The sequence below is a fragment of the Peromyscus leucopus genome, chromosome 1 (genome assembly GCF_004664715.2).
Source record: "Peromyscus leucopus breed LL Stock chromosome 1, UCI_PerLeu_2.1, whole genome shotgun sequence".
NCBI classification, from domain to species: Eukaryota; Metazoa; Chordata; class Mammalia; order Rodentia; family Cricetidae; genus Peromyscus; species Peromyscus leucopus.
Genome location: NC_051063.1, coordinates 59,092,541 through 59,115,797, shown reverse-complemented (window position 1 = coordinate 59,115,797; position 23,257 = coordinate 59,092,541). Strand labels below are relative to the sequence as shown.

General features: G+C 52.7%; 2 protein-coding genes across 2 annotated transcripts; both read left to right on the top strand.

Annotated features, from left to right (window-relative positions):
* The first annotated feature begins 2,308 nt into the window (after positions 1–2,308).
* Mrgprf (MAS related GPR family member F) lies at positions 2,309–10,617 on the top strand. Its single transcript, XM_028871491.2, is given in 4 exon segments — positions 2,309–2,764; positions 5,720–5,834; positions 8,765–8,789; positions 8,792–10,617. Coding segments are annotated over 3 exon segments (1,029 nt in total). The 5' UTR covers positions 2,309–2,764; positions 5,720–5,786; the 3' UTR covers positions 9,748–10,617.
* An 11,311-nt stretch (positions 10,618–21,928) lies between these two features.
* Mrgprd (MAS related GPR family member D) lies at positions 21,929–22,891 on the top strand. Its single transcript, XM_028872533.1, has one exon. The coding sequence runs from the start codon at positions 21,929–21,931 to the stop codon at positions 22,889–22,891; it is 963 nt and encodes a 320-aa protein (XP_028728366.1).
* The last annotated feature ends 366 nt before the right edge of the window (positions 22,892–23,257 follow it).

Genomic DNA, 23,257 nt, shown 5'->3' with positions numbered 1-23,257 from the left:
AGTGCTAGGATTAAAGGTGTGCGCCACTACTGCCTGGCTCTGTTTCCACTGTGGCCTTGAACTCACAGAGATCCAAATGGATCTCTATCTCCTGAGTGATAGGTTAAGGGTGTGTGCCATCACTGTCTGGCCTCTATGTCTAATCTAGTGGCTGGCTCTGTCCTCTGATCCCCAGATAAGTTTTATTGAGGTGCACAATATATCACCACAAAGAGCAAAAACCATGTCTGCCAGCCCCATTCTGTTTACCTCAAGTCTATGCCCTGAGCCCTGATGAGTGAGCAAATGATGCCAGTCACACCTAAGCCCAGGGCACAGATTTTTTTTATATATAATAAAGCAGGGGAAGGGAATGAGGAGGGAGAGAGAGAATGAATGAATTTGTTTTAAACACTATGATCAAAGGCAACTTTTTAAAAAGTTTATTTATTATGTATACAGTGTTCTGCTTGCATGTATGCCTGCACACCAGAAGAGGACACCAGATCTCAATATAGGTGGTTGGGAGCCACCATGTGGTTGCTGGGAATTGAACTCAGGACCTCTGGAAGAACAGCCAGTGCTCTTAACCTCTGAGCCATCTCTCCAGCTCAGGCACAGAATTTTTGAGGTCCAATGAGGGTGGTTCACCCAGGTATCCAACCCCTCACTGCCACCCCAGAAGAAAACAAAGTTCCAAAGTAAGATGTGACGTTCCCAGGGTCTTTCATGACTAGGAGCAGCCATGGGACTCTCTACTGTCCCCATTGGAATGCAGCCTCTAGGTCTCCTCCCCACACAGCCTCACACCCATTTCTACAGGGAGACACAAGTGATTGCTGTAGACTGCTTGTTTGTGTCCCCCTCAAAACTCATGCTAAAATGGTCACCCCCAAAGGGGGTGGTGATAGGACTTGGGGTCTTTTGGAGGTAACTAGGTAATAAACATGGAACCTTCCTGAAGGGGATGGATGTCCTCATGGAAAGGATCCCAGAGAGCTGACGGTCCCTCGTAACATGAGGCAGAAGGTATACATGCGATCCCAGGATGATGTGAGCAATGCTCTTGCCAGACTGTCCAGCCTGCAGCACTCCAGGAAGCTCCAAGAAGGAACTCCAGGAGCTCAGGAACGGGGGCCACGGCTTCTGTGGGTCCACAGCAGCCCCAGTGGACAGGGTCAGTGGCTCGGGGACTCTGCAAACTCAGGGTAAGACAAGCTCCCACTAGCAAGCACCTCTTCTCTTGTTTGTCAAAGAAACATATTTCCATACCAAATAAGGCCTCGGACTCCACAGCCGCTGCCCACTTCACACAATTCCTTTTAAGTGTCCAAGCGCAATTATACTTGGACGGTGCTGGGATTCGGCCTCCCCCAGCCTCTCAGTGTAAACAAGTGGCCCAGCTGGGCCACAGCTGCCTGCCCTGGAGGAGGAGGCTGGAGGGTCACCGTCCTCCCTGCTGCCTGCCCAGCCTCTCTCAGCCTCCAGACTCCCAGAAGATCCCTGCTCCCCCCACCAAGTCCCAGGAAGCCAGCTGGCCCCAAGCGGGCCATCATCCAAGGCTCCCCGCTCTCAGGCTTGTTTGGTCCAAGGGACAGAGTGGCTTCTCCATGGGCAGGAGGAGGAGGCTCCAATGCAGGTGCAGAGAGAGGTCTATTTCTGGGCTCACTGCAAGATGCCCACAAGGCACACGTCCCCTCAGTACTGCTCACTCCCATAGGAAAGTGTGGCATTCGTTCCTCAGGCTTCTTGGGTCATGAGAAAGTTGGCCCAGGGCAGAAGGAGGCCTCAGCACCCCACCCTCATGGTCAACCCTCTGTTCCCTCCGTACCCACCCCAGGCTTGGGCTCCGTGCCCTGGCCACTAACTTTTTCCAGGACCCCCTCTCTGGGGGAGGCTGACTCATCTTCACTGAGGAGCACACGCACCAGGCAGGGTGGCTTGCCAACTTCCCTGCTCAGCCCAAGTGAGCAAGGGCTGTGATTTTCCATTTGTGACATCTGATTGATATTAGGGCTAGAGAGAAGGGAATTCCTGGTTCCATAGGCCCCAGGAGGCCCCCAGGAAGACTCTGGGGTGGCAAGGGGGGAGTTGGTGCCATCTGGGTTGTGTGACCTTCTCTCTGCCAGTTCTCCACCACTCTCCATGGGGGTCCCTCGCCTGCTGCTTCCTGGTTTCTCTGTGCCAGGCTTTGAGTCAGTTCAAACAAGGGAGTGGACATTCCCCTACATCCCCCACCCCCACCACTGCATGCCCTGAAATGCCCACTGGAAGCAGGCCAAAGGCACCAGGCGAGTGAACAGCCCGGAGCTCCCTCTACTGGGGCAACCCTCTGAGGCTGCAGGATATGGGAGGTATTAACATCTGGACTCCAGCCCCAGTGCTCAGGCCAGCGTGACGTCACCAGGCAGAGATGAGTTCCCAGTGGGGATGGGGGGAGGCTCCTGAACTGGGCATTCCTTCCTCAAGCCTCATCACTGTTCAGATACTCCTCCTCTCCCTCCTCCTCCTTCTCCTCCTGCTCCTCCTCCTCCTCCTCTTTCTCCTCCTCCTGCCCTCCCTTCCCCCTTCTGCTGGGCCTGGAATTGGGTTTGGGGCGGGTTCTGTTTCCAAAGCCATCTCCAACAGGCCAGGCGGGTGAGAGCTCGTCCTCCACCCTGAGCCCAAATTTTCCAAGGCTCCAGGCATCACTTGGCTAGCCTGCTGCCCTGTGGGTCAGCAAGCTCGGAGTGCTGGGAGAAGATCTCTGCAAAGGGAAGGCCTCGGAGGATCAGGACAGCCACAGGTAGCACTCTGGGACCCAGAAACTGGGGGAGGGAGACTGGGGACAGGGGCTGCAGGGTGGAGGTTAAGCAGGCCACGCAAACGAGATTGGCATCCTCAAGGCAGGGAAATGGGCATCGTAATGACCGGCAGCTTTCAGAAGTCCCATCTCTCTGAGCAGGGACCTGGAGTGAAGCTGTCCCCATTCTGAAGACCTGTCCCACCCCTTCCACAGCTCTGAGTGTCCCTGGGATATTGGAAGGCTTTAAGAGCTCCCCTCTTGGGCGACATCCCCTGACACCCACTCAGCTGGCCTTACCCCTAGCCTCAAGACATCCTCCAATACCAGCTCCCATCCTGTCCCCCTGAGGGTGGGGGGCTCCCCATCCTTCCTTCAACTTTACATCCCAGCCTGGTTTCTGGAAGGGTTTGAAGGGAACACCCAGTGGGCAATGGTTCAAGTATGGAGCTCTGGTTCCCATTGCTCTCAGGCATGCTGCTGGCCATGAGGACAGCAGTGGACAGCTCTTTGAGGTCGGACAGCTGACCGGCCCACCTTCTCCTGCTCCAGCCAGGCCTGGTGCTGTTGTTGCCTTCAGATGAAGCTGTTTGCCAGAGGTCTGCCAAATCTCCATTCCCTGTAGAGAAGCCTCTTCTGTCAGGTTATGAGCAGGGACCTGAGTCCTGGCGGAAACACAGGCTTTCTATGTATCTGAGGACAGCAGCAGACTGCCCCCGCCCATGGCCAGTGCACAGACCAAGCCATAGTTAAGGAATGAAGGGAGAGGCTGGGTCAGGGTTTGAAGAAGTGAAATGAGTTGGGGAGCTACCTTAGGGCTGGTCTGTCCATCCATCAGTCCAAGCAGGTGAGTAGGTGAACCACCAGGCTGTTTTGAGGGGAGGGCCCAAGGGTACAGACAAGGTAGCCTTTCAGCTTTCGTGAAGTCGGTTCTGTCCCGGCTCAGATTCTGGCTAGAACACATGCACTCAATGCATCCCTGTACACGTTGCACACATGTCTTTAATATGGCCCATCTGGGGTCCACTTGGCTTTCTGGATCTCTCTGCATGAGTGAATCACTTTGCAAATGATCTGGGGTAGGAGAGGGACCAGATATATAGATCAAAGCAGTCACCGAGGTGATCAGGGAGCATACTCACCTGTCCCAGAGGAAATGTGTCTAGTAGGCATTAAGCCTGGAGGGATGAAATGTCCCCTGAGTCAGAGCATCACTGGGGAGAAACTTGGGAGTAGCAGGTGTCTGGAAGAGTGACAGCAAGGGAGGGTGCAGTGGATGCTTACCTCCGGAGGTGCAGGTACCCGGAAAACCTGGGCTAGCCCCATTGCATAGCAACGGAATGACGCCTGGGTGGGAGGGGGCAATCTGCAAGCTCTCTGCACAAACATCACTCATGCCTACTTATACGGTGCTGCCCCTTGGGACTCGCGAGCAGGCCCCACGAGGAGCCACTCTTAGTCGGGCTACAAACGCACCAGAAGGAACATACATGTAAAGGGCCGGCGGGATAACCAGGGGCCGGGAGGGGCTCTGAGAACCCTGGTTAGGAGCGTGCCTCTGTACACCATCCAATAGGAATGAGGGGCTGGGGGTGTGGCTTAAGACCCCACCCGGCTCCTTGGCTCCCAGAGAAGCAAAGCAGCCTAAAGTTAAAGAGTGCTCACTCGAGCAAGCGGACGGGACACTCTCACACTCCCAGCAGCCAATGGTGGACGCAGCTGCCTGGGCCACATATCCAGGAGGGAGGAGGCAGTGGCTATGCTTGTGGCGGCTGGGGATCCGCCCTGCTCGAGGAAGGAATTTATGAGGAGTAGAGCAGTGCGCTACCCACATCCCGGCTCTGGGAGAGGAGGGTCTGGTAGCCTGTAACCGGGCTGTGTCCTGAGTCACAGCCTCAGGCGTCCCACCTGTAGGGCAGAGTGCAGGCCGGGGATGGGGCGTAATTCCAGGAGACCCAGAGTGGATATTTGGATGAGCTGTTGCCAGCTAGGGTGGACCAGCCTCAAGCAGGGTCCCCCGCCCTCGCTTGTCACCCAACACACCCCCAGGCCTCCAGATTGGCCGAATGAGGCTGAGCCTTGCTTCTCTACATCCAGTCTGGAACCCAGGGCCACCACAGCAACCTCTTGGCTTGCTTCCTCCAAGTGAACCTTGCAGGCGACAGCCACCGGGTCTTGGAAGTACACAGATCTTCAAAGTTTCGTTATGTGCCCCGGTTAGTAGTGTGTCTCTGGGACCAAGCCCACCATCAAAAAGGAACAAAGGGCTGGGCATGTGGCTCCATTGGTAGACGCTTGCCTAGCATGCCCCGGGTTGGAGTCGCAGCACCACATAAACCAGCTGTGGTGGTTCAGCCTGGAATCCCAGCACTCAAGAGATGGAGGCAAGAGGATCAGACATCCAAGGTCATCTTCAAGGCCAGCCTGGAGATGTGTGAGACCCTGTCTTTTACAAAAGGGAGGAAAGGACACCCACTCCAGAGTTAGGATGAGGACCATGATAGAGCAAGACCCAGACAAAGCCTCCTCCTCCAGGAAGCCCCTCTCCCAGAGAGAATCTGCCCCCTATCACCCATTTCTAGGACTGACTGCAAGGCCTCTTAGCAGAACACAAAGGAGGTGCTCCAGGCGTGCATGCAAGGAAACCCATCATCGAAGTTACTAGAAACATTCTGGCCCAGACCTCTTGCAGTCCAATGGGAAGAGAAAGGAGAGAGCATCTTCCCCGGGGAGTGGCAGTGGTGCTCCAGGAGCCAGGGTCTGACCGTGAGCCCACAGGCAGGAGGGGCAGGGCGGGCAGGACAGGCATCGAGTCCCCACCTCAGAGGGAGCCAGGGTAGCCCTTCCTCGGAGGTGAGAACCACAGGCCCGAAGGCCTGGGGGCTAGCGCTGGTGGGCTGGGAGGTAGAGAGGCTCTTGAGGAGACGGGTGTTGACTTTACTCTTACCCTCTCTCTAGGCTCTTGCCAGGCAGGGACATCGGTTTGTGAGCTCCCAACGGGAGCCTGGACTCCGAAGTCTTGAAGATGGCCGGAAACTGCTCGTGGGAGGCTCACTCTACCAACCAGAACAAGGCAAGTGCCACAGGCAGGAGGTCCCTGGTGCGTGGAGGGTATAGTTGGGAGGGACGACACAGCCCACTTTCCAGGCCTGCCCTCCAGCCCTGGGTTCCAGTGGTCAGCAAGCACATCTGGACTCTGTGGCCCGGCCCTGGTTAACTGGTTCCCCTGAGGTCAGTGATCATCATCAGTGAGGCAAACACAGGCACCAGGCATCCTGGAAGTCCCTTTCCATGCTGTCCTTGGGTCATGGTTTCTCAGCTTTGAAAGGTTTCACACCCTCCCCCTTTCCCTGCAGAGATGGGACGATCGTTGTTTACTATGGTCAGACCAGGCCAGAGAGCCTCTGCTGGTTCCATGGTGGTCCTGTCTCTGTTGTGTGTACCACTCTGGGCCACCTGAAGCAAGTGTTGCCCCAAGTCTGGGAGCATGAGCCATGAATGTAAACTCTGCAGCTGGCACTAGCCCCACCTAAAGCCTGGATAATGGCCTGGGCTGGACCTGGCTTCTCCCTGGAAAAGTGTGGACTTCCCTTCTTAAGCTGGGAACTCCTCTGGTTTATTTCCTTATCCCAGCCTCCCCTAGACTTGAGAAAATCAAGGCTTATGTCAGGATAACTGACTCCAACCCCCCTCCTCATCTCCCATCCTCCCACCCCCTACCCCTGCCATGTCCTTGGTCCTTTCCTTCCTTCCCATAGGAAGCACTGAGGAATGATGCCAGCCCAGGAGGCAGTGACTGGGCATGCTAGGGGGCATCTCAAAGTCCCTAGAGAAGAGGGAGATAAGGCCCTGGAAGGGAGCAGGCTGCAGAGTGGTGTTTCACAAGGTAGTGTGGGACTGTAAATAGTAGTTCCCGCCCAGTGACTCACCAGTGCCCCCCCCCAACACCCAGTGGGGGACTGTAGACTTTTTCCAGCTGGGTGATACACAGAGGGCTCTGCCCAGCCCAGAAGGCCAGCGCCCAATGCTGAGCTGGTCCTCATGGGACAGGGTTCTGCATCTGAGTTGAGATTCTCCATCACTGAGTCGGCCCTCAGAGGCCTGGAGCAACAACAGATCAACTCCAAGGAAGGGGATCAGAGAGAAAGCTAAGCAGGTTTAGGGATGGACAGGAGATGTTAGTCAATAAATTCTTAGAGGTGGACAGGTAGAAAGCAGAACCCCACTTGTCCTGACAATACAGTGTCTCTCTGAGTTTAGCCAGCACCATTAGTTCCTGTTTGTAAACTCCTCTTGACACAGCCAGGCCAGAGGTTACTTCTCTGCATTAGAGAATGTCCACACAAAGCATTTTCTCAGGGCCCAGCTTTCTGCCGAGGCCATTTGTAAGGTGGCAGGAAAGATCTTGCCCCTAGAACCTTCCTACTTCCCTGAACCATGAAAACAAATACCAGACTTAAGGAGAGAGTCCTGGGATAGATTAGTGATGTCTGCAGGGAGGAGGGAAGGGCAGCAATGTGCAGAGGGCAATCTTTGCCACTAAAAAGGAGGGATCAAGACAACCCTGAAAACACAATAGCGTGTCACTGGCTCACATTATTGGCTCACACAGTTGTTTTAAAATGTGAACCCAGAAATATCAAACTCTTTCATGTTGCCATGTATAGATATGGCTTCTCTGGGACTGAAGGGAGGTACTATCACTCCGCCCACAGGTCCTCCATACCCTCTGGCTAGAGTAGAGAGGCCACTTACTTTGTTAGGAAGGCGTGTCCTTGGTTTTGCAACTGTGTCTCTGCTCCCAGTTTCTGAGACCTGACCCAGCCTCATGCATTTATGTGCCAGCTCAGCCCTCAGGGCCAGGACTGGTATTCAGCTGGGGTGAGCTCCTCTACCCTGCCCAGTTGTAAAATGCTGAGCCTCTCCCTGAAGCTTGAAGAATGACCACCACCTCAAGCCTCTCCCTCCTGGATACCCCTAGGACCCCCAAAGGCAGCCCTGGTCCAGCAGAGGGCAGCCACTCTCAGCCCCAGTGTCCTCTGGTCCAACTGTGGGACAGTCCTACTCCAGCTGTGGCCAAGGTCTTTTGTTTTTCCCTACCCCCACCCCTTACCAGTAATTTTATTTCTTTAGGAATAAGTATTTTTCATGTTTTAAAGTTGAAACATCATATGAACAATTTACTAGAAAATTACAAGAACAGACTGTGCACACATCTACCATCCCCTCCATGATTCATTATTTAGTACTGGGGATTGAACCCCAGGCTCCCACATGCTGGGCAAGCATTGCTACCAAGCTTTATCTCCAGTCCTTTTTGAAAAAGTGTGTGTGTGTGTGTGTGTGTGTGTGTGTGTGTGTGTGTTATGTGTGTGTATATAGTTGTGTGTATTGTGTGAGTGTGTGTGTATATGTATGTATGTGTGGTATGTGTGAATGTGTGTGTGGTGTGTGAGTATGGGGTGTGTGGGAGGTATGTGTGAGTGTTGTGTGAAGGTGTGTGGAGTGAGTGTGTGTAGTCTCTCAGTTAAAACCAGAGCCGGCTGAGGTAAGCAATCTCGCCAGCTTGCTCTGGGAAATCCCCTTTCAAATTACAGGAGGGCCACTGGGCCCACCTGGCATTTACAGGGAGACTGGGGATCTGAACTCCGGTCCTCACGAGTGCTCAGCAAGCATTTTATGCACGGAGCCATCTCCCCATCCCTCTGCTTTCTGTTGTCTTGGACATTTGAACCCAGTGGACCTGTGGGCAGCCCAGGGCTGCTGTCTGGTCATCCTGTGGTGATGCCGTCCTGCAGGCTCTAGAATCTGAGAACCAGTGTTAGCATCAGCGGGTACCCGAGGTCTTTCTGCTCTGGCCTCTGCGGTTAGTCATTCCACAGGCAGAGATCTGGCAGATGCTGCCTCCTGGGTAGCTGATGGAAGCAGGTAGAGGAACAGGCCTGCCGAGGGCCAGGGAAGGGCAGACAGCCTTACAGATGTGTCCCCTCTGCACCTACACAGATGTGTCCTGGTATGAGCGAGGCTCCGAGCTCTACAGCAGAGGCTTCCTGACCATCGAGCAGATAGCCACGCCCCCTCCGCCCGCCATCACAAACTACATCTTCCTGCTGCTTTGCCTGTGTGGCCTGGTGGGTAACGGCCTGGTCCTCTGGTTTTTCGGCTTCTCCATCAAGAGGACGCCCTTCTCCATCTACTTCCTGCACCTGGCCAGCGCTGACGGGGTCTACCTCTTCAGCAAGGCTGTGATTGCCCTCCTGAACACGGGGGCCTTCCTGGGGTCCTTCCCTGACTATGTGCGCAGGGTGTCCCGGATCGTGGGGCTCTGCACGTTCTTCGCAGGTGTGAGCCTCCTGCCGGCCATTAGCACCGAACGCTGCGTGTCCGTCATCTTTCCCACCTGGTACTGGCGTCAGAGGCCCAAGCGCCTGTCTGCTGGAGTCTGTGCCCTGCTCTGGCTGCTGTCCTTCCTGGTTACCAGCATCCACAACTACTTCTGCATGTTCCTGGGCCGAGAGGCCTCAGGGACAGCCTGCCGCAACATGGACATCTCCTTGGGCATCTTGCTGTTCTTTCTCTTCTGCCCACTCATGGTACTCCCCTGCCTGGCACTCATCCTGCATGTGGAGTGCCGGGCACGGCGCCGCCAGCGCTCTGCCAAGCTCAACCACGTGGTCCTGGCTATTGTCTCTGTCTTCCTTGTGTCCTCCATCTACTTGGGAATCGATTGGTTCCTCTTCTGGGTCTTCCAGATCCCGGCCCCCTTCCCCGAGTACGTCACTGACTTGTGTATCTGCATCAATAGCAGCGCCAAGCCCATCGTCTACTTCCTGGCTGGGAGGGACAAGTCTCAGCGCCTGTGGGAACCTCTCAGGGTAGTCTTCCAGCGGGCTCTACGTGATGGTGCCGAGCCTGGGGATACGGCTAGCAGCACACCTAACACAGTCACTATGGAGATGCAGTGCCCCTCTGGCAATGCATCGTGAGAGGCCAGGGTCTGGGGCAAGGCCGCAGCAGAGAGCGGCCAGTAGCTTCCAGAGACACTCTGCCCAAGAGCAGAAGAAGCAGGGCACCTGCCCCTGTGCCACCGGGGAGAAGAGCTGCCTCTAGCCCAAGGCATCTGCCTCTTGCCAGGCGTGGCCAAGAGACTGAGCAGCCACCTGTGGACAGACCCTGCCGCCTCTGCTCCCCGGCCATTCTGCTTCTGTGACTCATTGTACCAAAGTTGCTCTTACCAGTGTGGCGGGGGCCCTCCTCCACAGAAGTTCCTCAGTGGAGGTGAGCAGGAGGCCACCTCCTGCCTCTTCAGTCATCCCTCCTCAAACGTGACTCAGTCACCGTCACCCCTACCGGGACAGCAGCCTCAGGTCTACCTGCAAGGAGTCGTCGTCCAGCCTCCCAAGACAGCGTCTGAATTAGCCCGAGAGAATGGTGCTATCTGGAAGAGGGTCCTGTCCACCTGCCTTGTAGCCTGCAGACAAGTCCCTGTCCCTTTGATGAGTCACCTGGTGACTTTAATGGGGTAGGACCTGGCCCTGGCAAGCCGTGTGAGACAGGAAGGACCTTTTGCCACTCTGGGTAGCTAACTGCTTTTCTGACACCCCCAGCCAGCTCTGGGCAGCTGACCACACACTCGGTGTCTTTCAGGCCACTGTGGTCCATTGTGGCAGCTCCTTACTAAGTCCCCACACTCCAGTGCCCATTTCAAAGTGGATCTGGTTCCATCCTGGCCCCCTGGGAGCTGCCACCACGGTGTCATTTGTCATCCAGCACGGTGGCCTGTGTAGCCAAAGGAAGTTTTATAACAGATAATAAAGTATATATCAATACACATTTTAAAATCTTGCAACAAGGAAGCAGGCTCATTGCCCAGTGTCTTCTCTGTATCTCCATAGTGAGGCCAGCCAAGGGCAGCTGGAGTCCAGGGTGGGTGGCCTTTGCTCTTGCTCTGGGACCTCCTGGTTGTCTGGCCACACCTCTGGGCTGCCTTCTACACTACCTGACTCGGTCAACACCTGGGCTTCTGTGGTCTGTGAGGATGTGTCACCAATGGAGCTGCATTCCTTCACAGGGAGCCAAGGAGGGCAGCGGGGGCAGGGAAGGAGTGAGCAGCATGCCCACCCAGTGCTAGACATGCTAGCCACACACCCCGAGTCCACTGAGTTTTAGTCCAGGCCACACAATCCCAGGGCAGGGACTGTAGCAGTAACTCATGAGGGTAGCAGCTAACTCCTCAAGGTCATGTCCCTGATGGTCCATCATCCCAGCCACACTGATCTGTTCTTTCCAGGCCACGAGCTACCTATTCTCCTCTAAACAAGGAGAGCTACGCCGGGCGGTGGTGGCGCATGCCTTTAATCCCAGCACTCGGGAGGCAGAGGCAGGCGGATCTCTGTGAGTTCGAGGCCAGCCTGGGCTACCAAGTGAGTTCCAGGAAAGGCGCAAAGCTACACAAGAGAAACCCTGTCTCGAAAAAACAAAAAACAAAAAACAAAACACAAAACAAAACAAAAAAAAACAAAAAAAAAAAAAACAAGGAGAGCTTTCATGGTGGGACAGAGCAGGTGACACCAGGAGCTTCAGGCATGCAAGGCCACCTGCCCCTCACCTGTGCCTGGATGAGGCTGTCTACTATTCTGCCCCTCTGCATTCCTGCTCAGAGAATCCTAGAGACAAGGGGTGGGAGTCTGTGGCCTCCACCCTTGCGATAGAGCATGGAGAATGGGCAAGTCCACAGCTAGGAAAAATACTAATGATCTCAGTGTCATGTGGGGAGAAACTTCTCAGAGGCCTGGGGGTACCTGGCTGAGGGGCCACCTAGAGTCTCCTGGCTCCCCAGAGCTCAGTCAACCCCCACTCCTGCGAAGTCTTTCCTTAAGAGCCTCCACCCCAGTCCTCACACCTGAATCCCCTGGGAGTGAGCTGTGCCCCCACAAGGGGCCTCCCCACCTGGATCCCACTCGGGGTTCCTAACTTAGGGCCTGTGTACAGACAACACCCACCCTGGGGTTGCTGAAGTGGAGGGTGGGGTGATTCTCTGCAGAGCATCCAAGTCTTGCGGAAGAGGAGGCTTTTCTCTGCTACCCCATGAACCCTTAGCCCAGGTGGCTCCTCTGCTCTTCCCCAGACCCCTACTCTGTGCTAATGGAGAAGAAGCAAGAGGACTAAGTGGATGGAAACCGCGGAGGCCCACCCTTTCCTCCACCCTCCTCCGCTGTTCAATTATTAAAGTGAGCTGCAGAGGGGCCGGGCAGTGGTAGTCGCAGGTGCACGACGGGTTTCCTGCAGTTCTCCCAAGCCACCTTCTTTCTGGGTGGTTCGCAAAGGCAGGACTCCCCAAATACTGCAGATTTTTCTCCCCGAGAGCCAAGAGCGAAGCCATTCTCCACCACGGGACAGCTCCTATTAAGGTGCTGCCTGGCCGCGAGGCTGTTACTAAGCTGGACTTCTCACCAGCACGTGACCCGGAGACAGGCGGAGTGGAGGAGGGATACAGGGCAGACAGCACTCAGTGCCTTTTATACTTCCTGCCACCCGGTAACGTTGCGAAGACAAACAAGAAGAGGCCCCCGCTGTCAGAGAGAGCAAGGGAAAGATCAAGAGTGAGCTCAGGAAAGTAGATCTGCCACCTGGCAGCCACAGGACCGTGGGCCACCCGTGCCCGGACTTCAGGAGTGGTGGCATGCATCTGAGCACAAGACAGGGAAGGAGAAGTGGGCATATGTTAACACACAGCAGCTCGGTTGGCAAAGTTCCTGCTATAAATTCACGTCTCCAGCACTCATGTCAGAAGCCAGGCATACATAGCGAGGTGTGCCTGGGATCCCAGGCCTGGGTGGCAGAGGCAGGAGGATCCTGCTCCATGGCAGGTCAGTCTAGATAAATTGGCAAGCTCCAGGTTCAGTGAGAGATCTCAGAAAAGGAAGGTGGAGAGTGAAACCGGAAGGCACCACATGTTGACCTCTGTCCTCCACACACATGCACATACATGCATACACATGTGCACACATGCACACACAGCCGGCTAAATCCCAAGCTCCAGTGATCAGGGCAATGGCTGATTGTTAGGGACAGGCTGTGCTTACAGGCTCCCAGCTGATCTTTCCATGTAGATTTCTGCGTGTCTCTACAAGGTTGCTCACACCACTTGCAGGAAGTCAGAGCTCACAAAACAGTCACTGTGAGTCTCTTCACAGTGACCTCTGGTCTTGATGTCTCTCATCAGCAACATGTTAGGAGTCAGATTCTGGGAGATGCCAGGAGTAGACTGGGCCATCACAGTCCCAGGTGAACCCAGTTGGGTCTGGCTGGCTTGCAGTCTAAGAATGGGTGTTTGGCAGAAGGCAAATGGCTGTGAGCTACCACAGCCCTCTCCTTATCTCCCACCTCACCAAGGGATTCAGGTGCTTCTGCAGCCTTGATATGGCTTTGCCACACGCCTGGGGGGGGGGGGGCTCTCAGATAACTTGGCTTCATTCTCTAAAAGCTCACCCCTCCCTCCCTTTCTCCCTCTCTCCATCCCTCCGTTTCTTCTTCTTCTTCTTCTTCTTCTTCTTCTTCTTCTTCTTCTTCTTCTTCTTCTTCTCTCCTCCTCCTCCTCCTCCTCCTCCTCCTCCTCCTTCTCCTCCTCCTCTTCCTCTCTTCCTCCTCTTCTTCTTCTTCTTCCTCTTCTTCTTGTCCCCCACCCGCCTCTGTGTACACGCACGTCTGTATAGAGGCCAGGGGTGAACGTTAAGTGTCTTCCCCTACCACTCTCCACCTTATTTTTAAATTTTTACATTTACTTACTCACTTTGTGGGTAGTGGGTGCACATGTGTAGGCCAAAGGACGGTTGGTGGGAGTCGGCTCTCTCTCTCTCTACCGTGGTTGTGGCAGGGATCAAACTCGGGGAGTCATCTTGTTTGGCAGCAGGCACCTCTACACACTGAGCCACCTTGCCAGTCATCCACCTGTTTTTGAGATGGGCTCCTCTCGTGGGAAGGAAGAGAGATGTAAGCCTGGGAAAGGGGCCTTCAGACAGACTGGCGATAAAGACACAAAGCTAGGGAAACGCTCTGGCAAACTTCTGGCGTCCAACCACAGAGTGCAAAAACATTCTGTTGTGAGCCAGCAGGGAGCTGAGAGCTGGAGAACTCAGAAGCAGCCAGGAGCACTTTACAAAACCAAAGCTCACGGAAAACTCTGCTTGGATGAGTCAGCTGCCAGCTTGGAGTTTCCTGGCAGTTCGAGAGAGACTCACCTACTTGGGCACATGATTTCTTAAAGCCTTTGGAATTAATTAAACTGGAGCTTTAATGAACATCCGATCAAATCCATCCACATATTCCCGAGCCACTGAACAGCCATCCAGTGCCTGGCCTGCCCAGCCCAGGACAACAGCCCATACCTGTGCTTTATGCGATTGTCCAGCAGCCCCGTCAGCAGGTTTTTATCTAGGACAGAAACATTGTTAATCTATCTTGGTAGTGCACGGGATTTGGGTAAAGAAATTTAGTGACCCCTATCCAGAAAATTCCAGAAGGGACCCTGGCTTTCAAGACTGCTGAACCAGGACCAGGAGCTTCAAGTAACATTCTCTAGGTCCCTTGTCTTCCCCCCCCCCCCGTTGGATCTAGAAACAGCTTCTCCTCCCTCCTCCCCATTAGAGGAGCCCTGGGAAGGAGGCATTAAACTGGCCCAAGTTTATTTTCTTGTTCTTTTTTTAAAGGTTTATTTTACTTTTTGTGTGTATATGGGGGAGGGGCTATGGATGTGAGTGCAGGTGCCCTAAAAACATTGATTCCCCCAGAGCTAGAGTTACAGGTGGTTGTGAGCTGCCAAACTTGGGTGCTGGGAACCAAACTTGGGTTCTCTCCCAGAGTAAGTGCTCCTAACCACTGGACCATCTCCCAGGCCACTGGTTAAAGATTCTGAACCAAAAATGTGCTGATACAGGGAAAAAAAATGGAGTTTAATTTAAGAATTCTGGCACAGGGGATGGGAGGGAGGGATGGCCCAGTGGTTATGAGCATGACTGTTCTTCCAAGGGACTGAGTTCAACTCCCAACACTCGCATGAGCTAAGTCCCAGCCAGCTCCTGGGAGGCGGGTGGGATCTGATACTTCTGGTTTCTGTGGCCACCTGCACTCACGCGCACACACCCACATACCGGTAGACGCACATACACATAGTTTAAAAATAATATAAATAACTAAATAAAAGAATCCTGGCATAAAATGAAACCCCAGGCTGGGGAGATGGCTCAGTCAGTACTGTTCCTGCTGTGCAAGCGTGCGTGAGGACCTGAGTTCTGTTCCCCAGCACCCATGTGCTCCCACATAAAAAGCCAGGCACCGGGGTGTGTGCCTGCAATGCCAGTGTGTGAAGGTGGAGAAGGGTGGCTTTTCAGTTCGTGTTACATTTCATCTTAAAGATTTATTTAGTGTGTGTGTGTGTGTGTGTGTGTGTGTGTGTGTGTGTGTGTACGAACTGTGTGTGCAGCTTCCTTCAGAGGTCAGAAAAAAGGCATCAGACCCTCTGGATCTGGTGTTGCCAATCATTGTGAGACACTCGATATGGATTCTGGGCACTGAGTTCAGATCCTCCACAAAGTCAGCAAGCACTCTTTGCTTTGTTTTGTTTTTCGACACTGCAAACCAGGTTGGCCTTGAGAGCTGCCAACTTCTGCCTCATGAGTACTGGCATTAAAGGTGTGCACCACCACACCTGGCCAGCAAGCACTATTAACTACCGAGCCATCTCATCAGCCCTACATACATACACACTTATATATACACATACATACATACATACATACATATTCATGCACACACAAAAAGCACACACATCTGCATAGGCTTATACTACTAAAAAGTTCAGGTGTGGCTAGGTGCAAGTGTCCCAAGAACTTCTGGACCCAGGTGACTTCAGCCTCCATCCTGTCTTCTGAGGCCCAGCAGAAATGTGAGGAAGGGTCACCATCCAGGGCCAAGAGCATGTGTGTGGTCTTCACTTCTCACTGGGATTTAGAGGGTCAGGGAGGAATAACCAACCCCTGGTGAAGACTCTGAGGCTCAGTGAGATTGCCTGAACCCATAGTCACTCAACTCACAAGTACCAGAATAAGATGGCAGACTCCCCATCGAGTGTCTCCCCACCTTCAGCAAGCTTAGCTGGGTAAGTACATTAGCTGAGCAATCCCACCATATTGGAGCTCCTAATGGCCTTTCCCAGCCCACAGAACCCCCACTCTTTGAGGCCCCACCCCAGCTCCCAGACTCATGATGGGACTGCTAATGCTCTGAGGCATTGGGAAGGGACAGGCTGCCAGGATGATGCCGGAAGAGGTGGTCCTCTCTCCAATCCTCAAAAGCCCCCAGCCTCAAGGGGGACCTGGGTGGATCAGGGGAGGGCCATGCCTGGGAGGCCCATTAGCCTTTAGCTAGGCTCCTGTGGGTCCAGGTCTCCAAGGAGTGGGCAGGCATCCTTCTTGCATTTATATCTGGGGCTCCTTCTCACACTTCTCAAAGGGAGCCAAGGTTCTTGCGGAGAGGTCCCCCAAATCAAGGCTTTTACGAGGCAGGGAGTAGAGGAGACAGACAGGAGCAGCCTTGTTTAGTGGAAGAGAAACTGACCCAGGAAAGTGCAGAAGCAGCTGAAACCCCAGGCCCAGGAGAGCTGTAGACACCTCCGGGAGCAGAGCCGAGAGGGATCAGCACCCTTTGCAGAAGGACAGATTGACACATCCGGGAGCAGGTGAGAGCTTGTTTCTTCTTCTTCTTCTTCTTCTTCTTCTTCTTCTTCTTCTTCTTCTTCTTCTTCTTCTTCTTCTTCTTCTTCTTCTTCTCCTTCTTCTCCTCCTCCTCCTCCTCCTCCTCCTCCTCCTTCTTCTTCCTTCTCCTCCTCCTTTTTTCTTTCTTTTTTTTTTTTTTTTCAAGACAGGGATTCTTTGTGTAGCCCTGACTGTCCTGGAACTCGTTCTGTAGATGAGGTTAGCCTCGAACTCAGAGATCCACCTGAAGGCTTATTTCTTTTTACCGTCTGGGTGGAGGCAGAAGGGTATAGCAGTTCAAGACCTACTAGAATGCAATGAGAGCCTGGCCCTTCAGGGGCAGCTTGCGGACCTAGGCTGGTGTCTCAGTCTCTCTAGTCGGGCTTTGAAAACTGGCTCATGAGTGTGTAAAGTGAGACCAGAGGTAACAGCAGACCAAGGCTGAGGGCGGGAAGAGCAAGGCACCTGGTTAAGGAAGAGACAGAGCTGGAAGTCATGAAACTCAGCCTGACAACTGAATTCACATGGTAGATTTCAACACACTGTGCTCTGCCCTCTGCATAGGTCATCTACAGCACCTTCTAAACTAAGGCTGCAGGGCGGTTATCTGTCTATATTCTAGAGACACCTCAAGAGCAATAAGAAATGGACAACAGGACACTGGGAACAAAGATTCACATGATTATTAGAGAATGGGTTGCTAAGGCTGGCAGACAGTCCTGCATTCTAAGGTTCAGCTGACAAAGAACAGTTGAAGGCAGAGCTAGCTTAGCACGCTCTCGGCCCCACCCCATGCCTGCTCCCATCCCACCCCACACCCCACCCCTGCTCATCACCCACACTGATCACCCCAACCCCTGCTCCCCATCCACCTACCCCACGCCTGCTCCCATCCCACCCAGACCCCCCCTGCTCCCACCCACCCACCCCACAGAGAGAGAGGGAGGTGGGAGGGAGGGAGGGAGAGGGAGAGAGAGAGATCACAATGTCAAAATGAACTCTAAACTCAGTCTCATTTTTGGACCATTCATTTTTGGCTGTGAACAGAGAAAAGATGGTTGTTTGTTTTGAGACAAGGTCTCATATAGCCCAGGCTGGACTCAGATCTTGAACTTCTGTTGCTCCCGATCCAACCTTCTAAGTGCTAGGACGGCAGCTGGGAACCACCACACCCAGCTCTTGTAAGTCTGGCGAGGAACCCACAGCTTTGAGCATGTCAGGCGAGCGCATTACCCGCCCAGCTACATGTCCAGCCTCTTTTCTTTCTTTCCACTTTTTTCTTCCTTCCTTTTTTCTCTTCTCTTTTCTTTCCTTCTCTTTGATATTTTGTTCTTTGAGATCTGGGCTCTGTAACCCAGGCCTGGAACTCTATCTTTGGTTGTGAGCCTAGCCTTTCATGGCTGAGCCATGTCTCCAGCCCAAGGCCTGGAACTCTATAAGAAGCCCATGCTAATCTCAAACTAGTGATCCCCCTGCCTCAGCCTTGCAAGCATGTGCTACCACATCCAGTATGGATCCAGTGCTTCCTGCATGCTGGCAATTGCTCTGAAAACTAATCATGTTCCCAGCCCAAGAAAATGCTCTCAACATTTATTTATTTGTTTGTTCATTATGGCCCAGGAAAATTTAAAATCAGAAATATTTTCACGGGAGGTTCAACCATGATACCTCAGCAATATGGCTGCCTAAAGAAGACATGAATAGCCAGGTGGTGGTGGCACATGCCTTTAATCCCAGCACTCAGGAGGCAGAGGCAGGCAGATCTCTGTGAGTTTGAGGCCAGCCTGGGCTACCAAGTGAGTTCCAGGACAGGCATCAAAATAACACAAAGAAACCCTGTCCGAAAAAAAAAAAAAAAAAAAAAAAAAAAAAGACATGAATAAGGCCGACACTAGTGGAAATGCTAGCTTGGAAGGGAAAGTCTCACAGAGTACCACCTCCAGACAAAGAACTACAGGCACCTAAGGGATGCAGAGAGAGAAAAGAGCAGTCTCCCCATGGGAGGAGCCCACCAATGGATAATCTGATAATAAGTGGTCAGACCCCATATCACTTATATACAAGCAACACTGAACAGTCTCAGCAGATTGTGTGTGTGTGTGTGGTGTGAACGTTGTTGTTGTATTTGTTTGTTGTATGTTTGTATGTATGTATGTGGTGCGTGTGAGTGTGGTGTGTGTGTATGTGGTGTGTTGTGGTGAGTGTGTGTGGTATGTGTATGGGTATAGTGTGTGTGTGTGTGTGTGTGTGTGTGTGTGTGTGTGTGTGTGTGTGTAATAATAACAACTAGAGAGGAGGCCAGGAAAAAAATCAGAAATATTTATTTTACGCTCAGCAGCTGAGGAATGGAAATATATGAACGTTATGGCACTTGTATCTGAAGTTCAGTGCTATCGTCCTGTCAGAGCCAAGGGACAGGGCTGCAGGGCCAATCCCAGATCAGAAGGCCAAATATCCCAGCGACATGGGTGATACTTTCATGGCACAAGCAGTATCCCTTTCCCCTGGCCAGAGTGTCTCCTGAGAGGCGTAGTCACCCTCCACTAGGAGGAGAGCAGCAGTCGAGATGTTTCTCAGCTCTGCTGGGGAAGGGCAAGCAAGCCTCAGGTTCAAAGTTCTTGGAGTAACCCGAAGCTATCCTAGAGGCCCCCAAAAGACTGACTGATCCATGGTTCCACAAGAGTCCAACAAGCACTCAGCAACCAAATTCTGTGTGTTCCCCACATGATGGGAACAGGCACTGGCCATGACCTAGAAGAGAAGGCCATTGAGGGTGGCTCTACCTGCTCTTAAGTCCCCACTGTGCCCGCTGCTGGCCTCAATGGTGAGGGCTCATTCTCCCCTCTCCTAAGTTCAGGGTTAACCGCCAGGAGTGCAGCTGTGTGGCCGTGACAATCGTGGCATTCTGCTTTTGCAGTGTGTGCTCCCCGTGGTTGCTGTAATAGTGACCACAAACCAAATGGCTTCAAACAGAGTCTGAGGCTGGGCCAGTTGGATGGCTCCAGGGTTAAGGCACTTGCTGCAAAGTGTAGCAGCTTGAGTTCAACTCCACGATTCACATGGTCGGAGGAAAGAACAGACCTCAACACATTGTCCTCTGACCTCCACATACCTGCTGAGTCATGTGTATGTGGAGGTCACACACACACGCACACACACACGCACACACGCACGCACGCACGCACGCACGCACAAACACACAGTGTAATTAAAAACAAGAAATTTAAGGTTGTCCTCAGTTACACAGGGAGGCCAGCCTGGGCTACATGAAACTGTGTCTCAGAAACAAAACAAAAGCTTTCTGTGTTGGTCCAGGTCCAGGTCCAGGCTCCCCTCTCTCCAAAGCACCTTTCTTCCTTAGTACCACTTGGGCCTCCCTTCCATCTTTTTTTGATAAAGAGAGTTCTAGGAAAGGGCATGGAAGTCCCCCCACCTCATGCCCCTGACTACCCACATGGTGGAAGGAGAGAACCATCCCCTGGAAGTCGGCTCTGACCCTTGAATACACGACACCTACCCACCCGCACCCACCCCCAGAGGAAAACAACTGAATTAAAAGAAAATGTTTTTTTTGGTTTGGTTTGGTTTGGTTTTGGTGGGGTTTTTTGTTTGTTTGTTTGTTTTGTTTTGGAGACAAGATTTCTTTGTGTAGCTTTGTGCCTTCCCTGGAATTGGCTTTGTAGACCAAGCTGGCCTTGAATTCTTCCTGAGTGCTGGGATTAAAGGCGTGTGCCACCACCGCCCACATTTTTTTTTTTCCAGAGCTGAGGTCGGAACCCAGGACCTTGTGCTTGCTAGGCAAGCACTCTACCACTGAGCTAAATCCCCAACACCAAGAAAATGTTTTATAAAGAGTTCTTGAAAAACAAACCTCTGGCAAAGTAAGAAAGAAAACAAGCAAATAAAAAAATGACAGAAAATTGTAGTTTTAAAAATTATGAGATGCTGGATTGGTGGCACAACCTTGATCCCAGCACTCGGGAGGCAGAGTCAGGCAGATTCCTGTGAGTTTGAGGCCAGCCTGATTTACGTAGTAAATTCTAAACCAGACAAGGCTACATAATGAGACCGGATCTCAAAAACAAAATAATAGAAGGGGCTGGAGAGATGGCTCCTGGTTAAGACTGCTGCCTGCTCTTGCAGAGGACCTGAGAGTTCCCAGCATCCATGCCAGGTGCTCACAACCACTGTAACTCCAGTTTGAGGGGATCTGACAAACTGGTCTCTGTGAGCACCCACAGACGTGTCTTACATACACTCAGATGCACACACATAAGAAAAATAAAAAAAAATAAATCTTAAAAATGTTTCAAGAAAATATGAGAATACTATAGCAAATTTTATACTGACAAGTGGGAACCCAGAAGGCAAGAATATTTTTTTATATTAACAAACGACACTCAAGCAGAGATGTACACCTGAATAGACCTAAAACACTAACAGTGGGATTTGGAGCTTCGTTTTGGAGCTCTGAATGTCCAGTCCCACACACAGAAATGACCAGATGGTTTTGCCTTCTGCCAAGGCTTCAAAGAAAGCTGATCTTCCAGGGCACAAACTGCTCTGGAGGCAGAGGAACAGTCACACCTCCAGCTTGTTTTATAACTGCAACAACAACACACAAAAGCAACCACAGGAGTAAAACAAGTGGAGACAGAGGTGCTTGGAACAAAATCAGGTTACGTCAGTGCGGAGACACATGGCCTGCCCTCCCCAGCAATGGGGAGGGAGGTAGAGGATCAGGACTCCTAAACCAGCTTGGGTTACACGATACCCATCTCAAAAAGAAAAAAAAAAGTACAAGAAGCCATATAAAACTAGGAAAAGGAAGAGGGTGAGGAAAGGGAGGTAGAAGAGGCGGCTGGAGAGACGGTTCAGTGGTTAAGAGCACTTGGTGTTCTTGCAAAGGACCTGGGTTTGGTCCTCAGCACCCGCATAGCTCACAACTATAACTTCAGTTCCAAGGAATCCTATGCCCTTCTGGCCTCCAAGTGCACTGTATGCATATGGTACATATACATACGTGCAGGCAAAACACCCATATACATAAAATGAAAATAACTTTTTAAAAAAATGATAACACCACACTGGGTGTGATGATATACAGCTTGAACCCCAGCACTTGGGAAGCTGAGGCAGGAGGATCAGGAATTCAAGCTTATCCTCAGCTACATAGGGAGTTTGAGGCCAGCTTGGGTTACACAGACCTTGTCTCAACAAAAGATAAAGAAACTCAGGCCGGGAGAGGGTGGAACTTGAGGAGGAGTATATTTAACAGGTTGGTGTCTGTCTGGTTCTATGGCAGATTCAGCCACAGTGGGAGCCTGGGGATGCCTAAAGAAGAATTTCAGTGTTCCCATGGGTCCGATGGTCCGGCGACCCAGAATTTAACACGGGTCCCTTCCCTTCCTTAGGAATGAGCTCCACTCGGAACAGCAGTCTGGCCCCAGGTCTGACCATCATCCCCACCATGACCTCTGTGACCTGGGTCTATTTTTCAATGACATTTCTTGCCATGGTCACCTGTGTTTTGGGGATGGCTGGCAACAGCGTGGTGATTTGGCTGCTGAGCTTCCGTGTGCGGAGGTCTCCCTTCTGTGTTTATGTCCTCAACCTGGCGGTGGCCGACCTCCTCTTCTTGCTCTGCATGGCATCCTTGCTCAGCCTGGAAACAAGGCCCCTGTTCACCTCCAGCACCTCCAGCAGAGTCTACGAGGGGATGAAGAGAATCAAGTACTTTGCCTATACGGCCAGCCTGAGCCTGCTGACGGCCATCAGCACCCAGCGCTGCCTTTCTGTGCTTTTCCCCATCTGGTATAAGTGCCACCGGCCCCGGAACCTGTCATCGGTGGTATGTGGTGCGCTCTGGGCACTGGCCCTGCTGATGAACTTCCTGGCTTCTTTCTTCTGCATCCGGTTCTGGCATCCCAATAAAAAACAATGCTTTCAGGTGGACATGATCTTAAGCAGTCTTATCCTGGGGATCTTCATGCCCGTCATGATCCTGTCCAGCACCATACTCCTCATCCAGGTACGGAAGAACACCCTGCTGCGGAGACGGCGACCCCGTCGGCTCTTCGTGGTCATCCTGGCTTCCGTCTTCGTCTTCCTCACCTGTTCTCTGCCCCTGGGCATCTATTGGTTCTTACTCTACTGGGTGGGACTGCCGGAGGATGGGAGGCTCCTGTATATCTGCTTGTCACGCTTCTCTTCATGTTTGAGCAGCAGTGCCAACCCTGTCATCTACTTCCTCGTGGGCAGCCAGAAGAGCCACAGGCTGCAGGAATCCCTGGGTGCTGTGCTGGGGCGGGCACTTCGGGATGAGCCTGAGCCCGAGGGCAGGGAGACGCCATCTGTGTGCACCAATGATGAGGTCTGAAGGCAGCCCACCTCCGGCCTCCCCGCCAGCCCTTCCCTCTGAGTACCCCGCTGGCCTGTAGTGGGTGACCCCAAAGGCCTTGCAGCTCACCATGTTGGGGTCACTTTCCTCTATACCAAAGGGCTCACTGCTATCACCCTGTGTCCCTAATCTAAACTGGGATATGAGGCAACATTTCTTTCCATTTCACCTGTTTAGACACAGATCCTAGGCTTGGACCCCATCTTGAGCAAGGTTGTCCAGGAAAGATGGGGTCTCCAGGGGGAGACACATCTCCTGTGGGTGAAAAAGGCCTTTCCTAGACACCTTGTCCCCTTGAGATGGCGTCTGTCCTAGCTTCTTTCTGTTGCTGTAACAAACTCCTGA

Bases quoted from the DNA above. Each gene is read 5' to 3' on its own strand.
- Mrgprd (XM_028872533.1), top strand. From the start codon at position 21,929: ATGAGCTCCACTCGGAACAGCAGTCTGGCCCCAGGTCTGACCATCATC.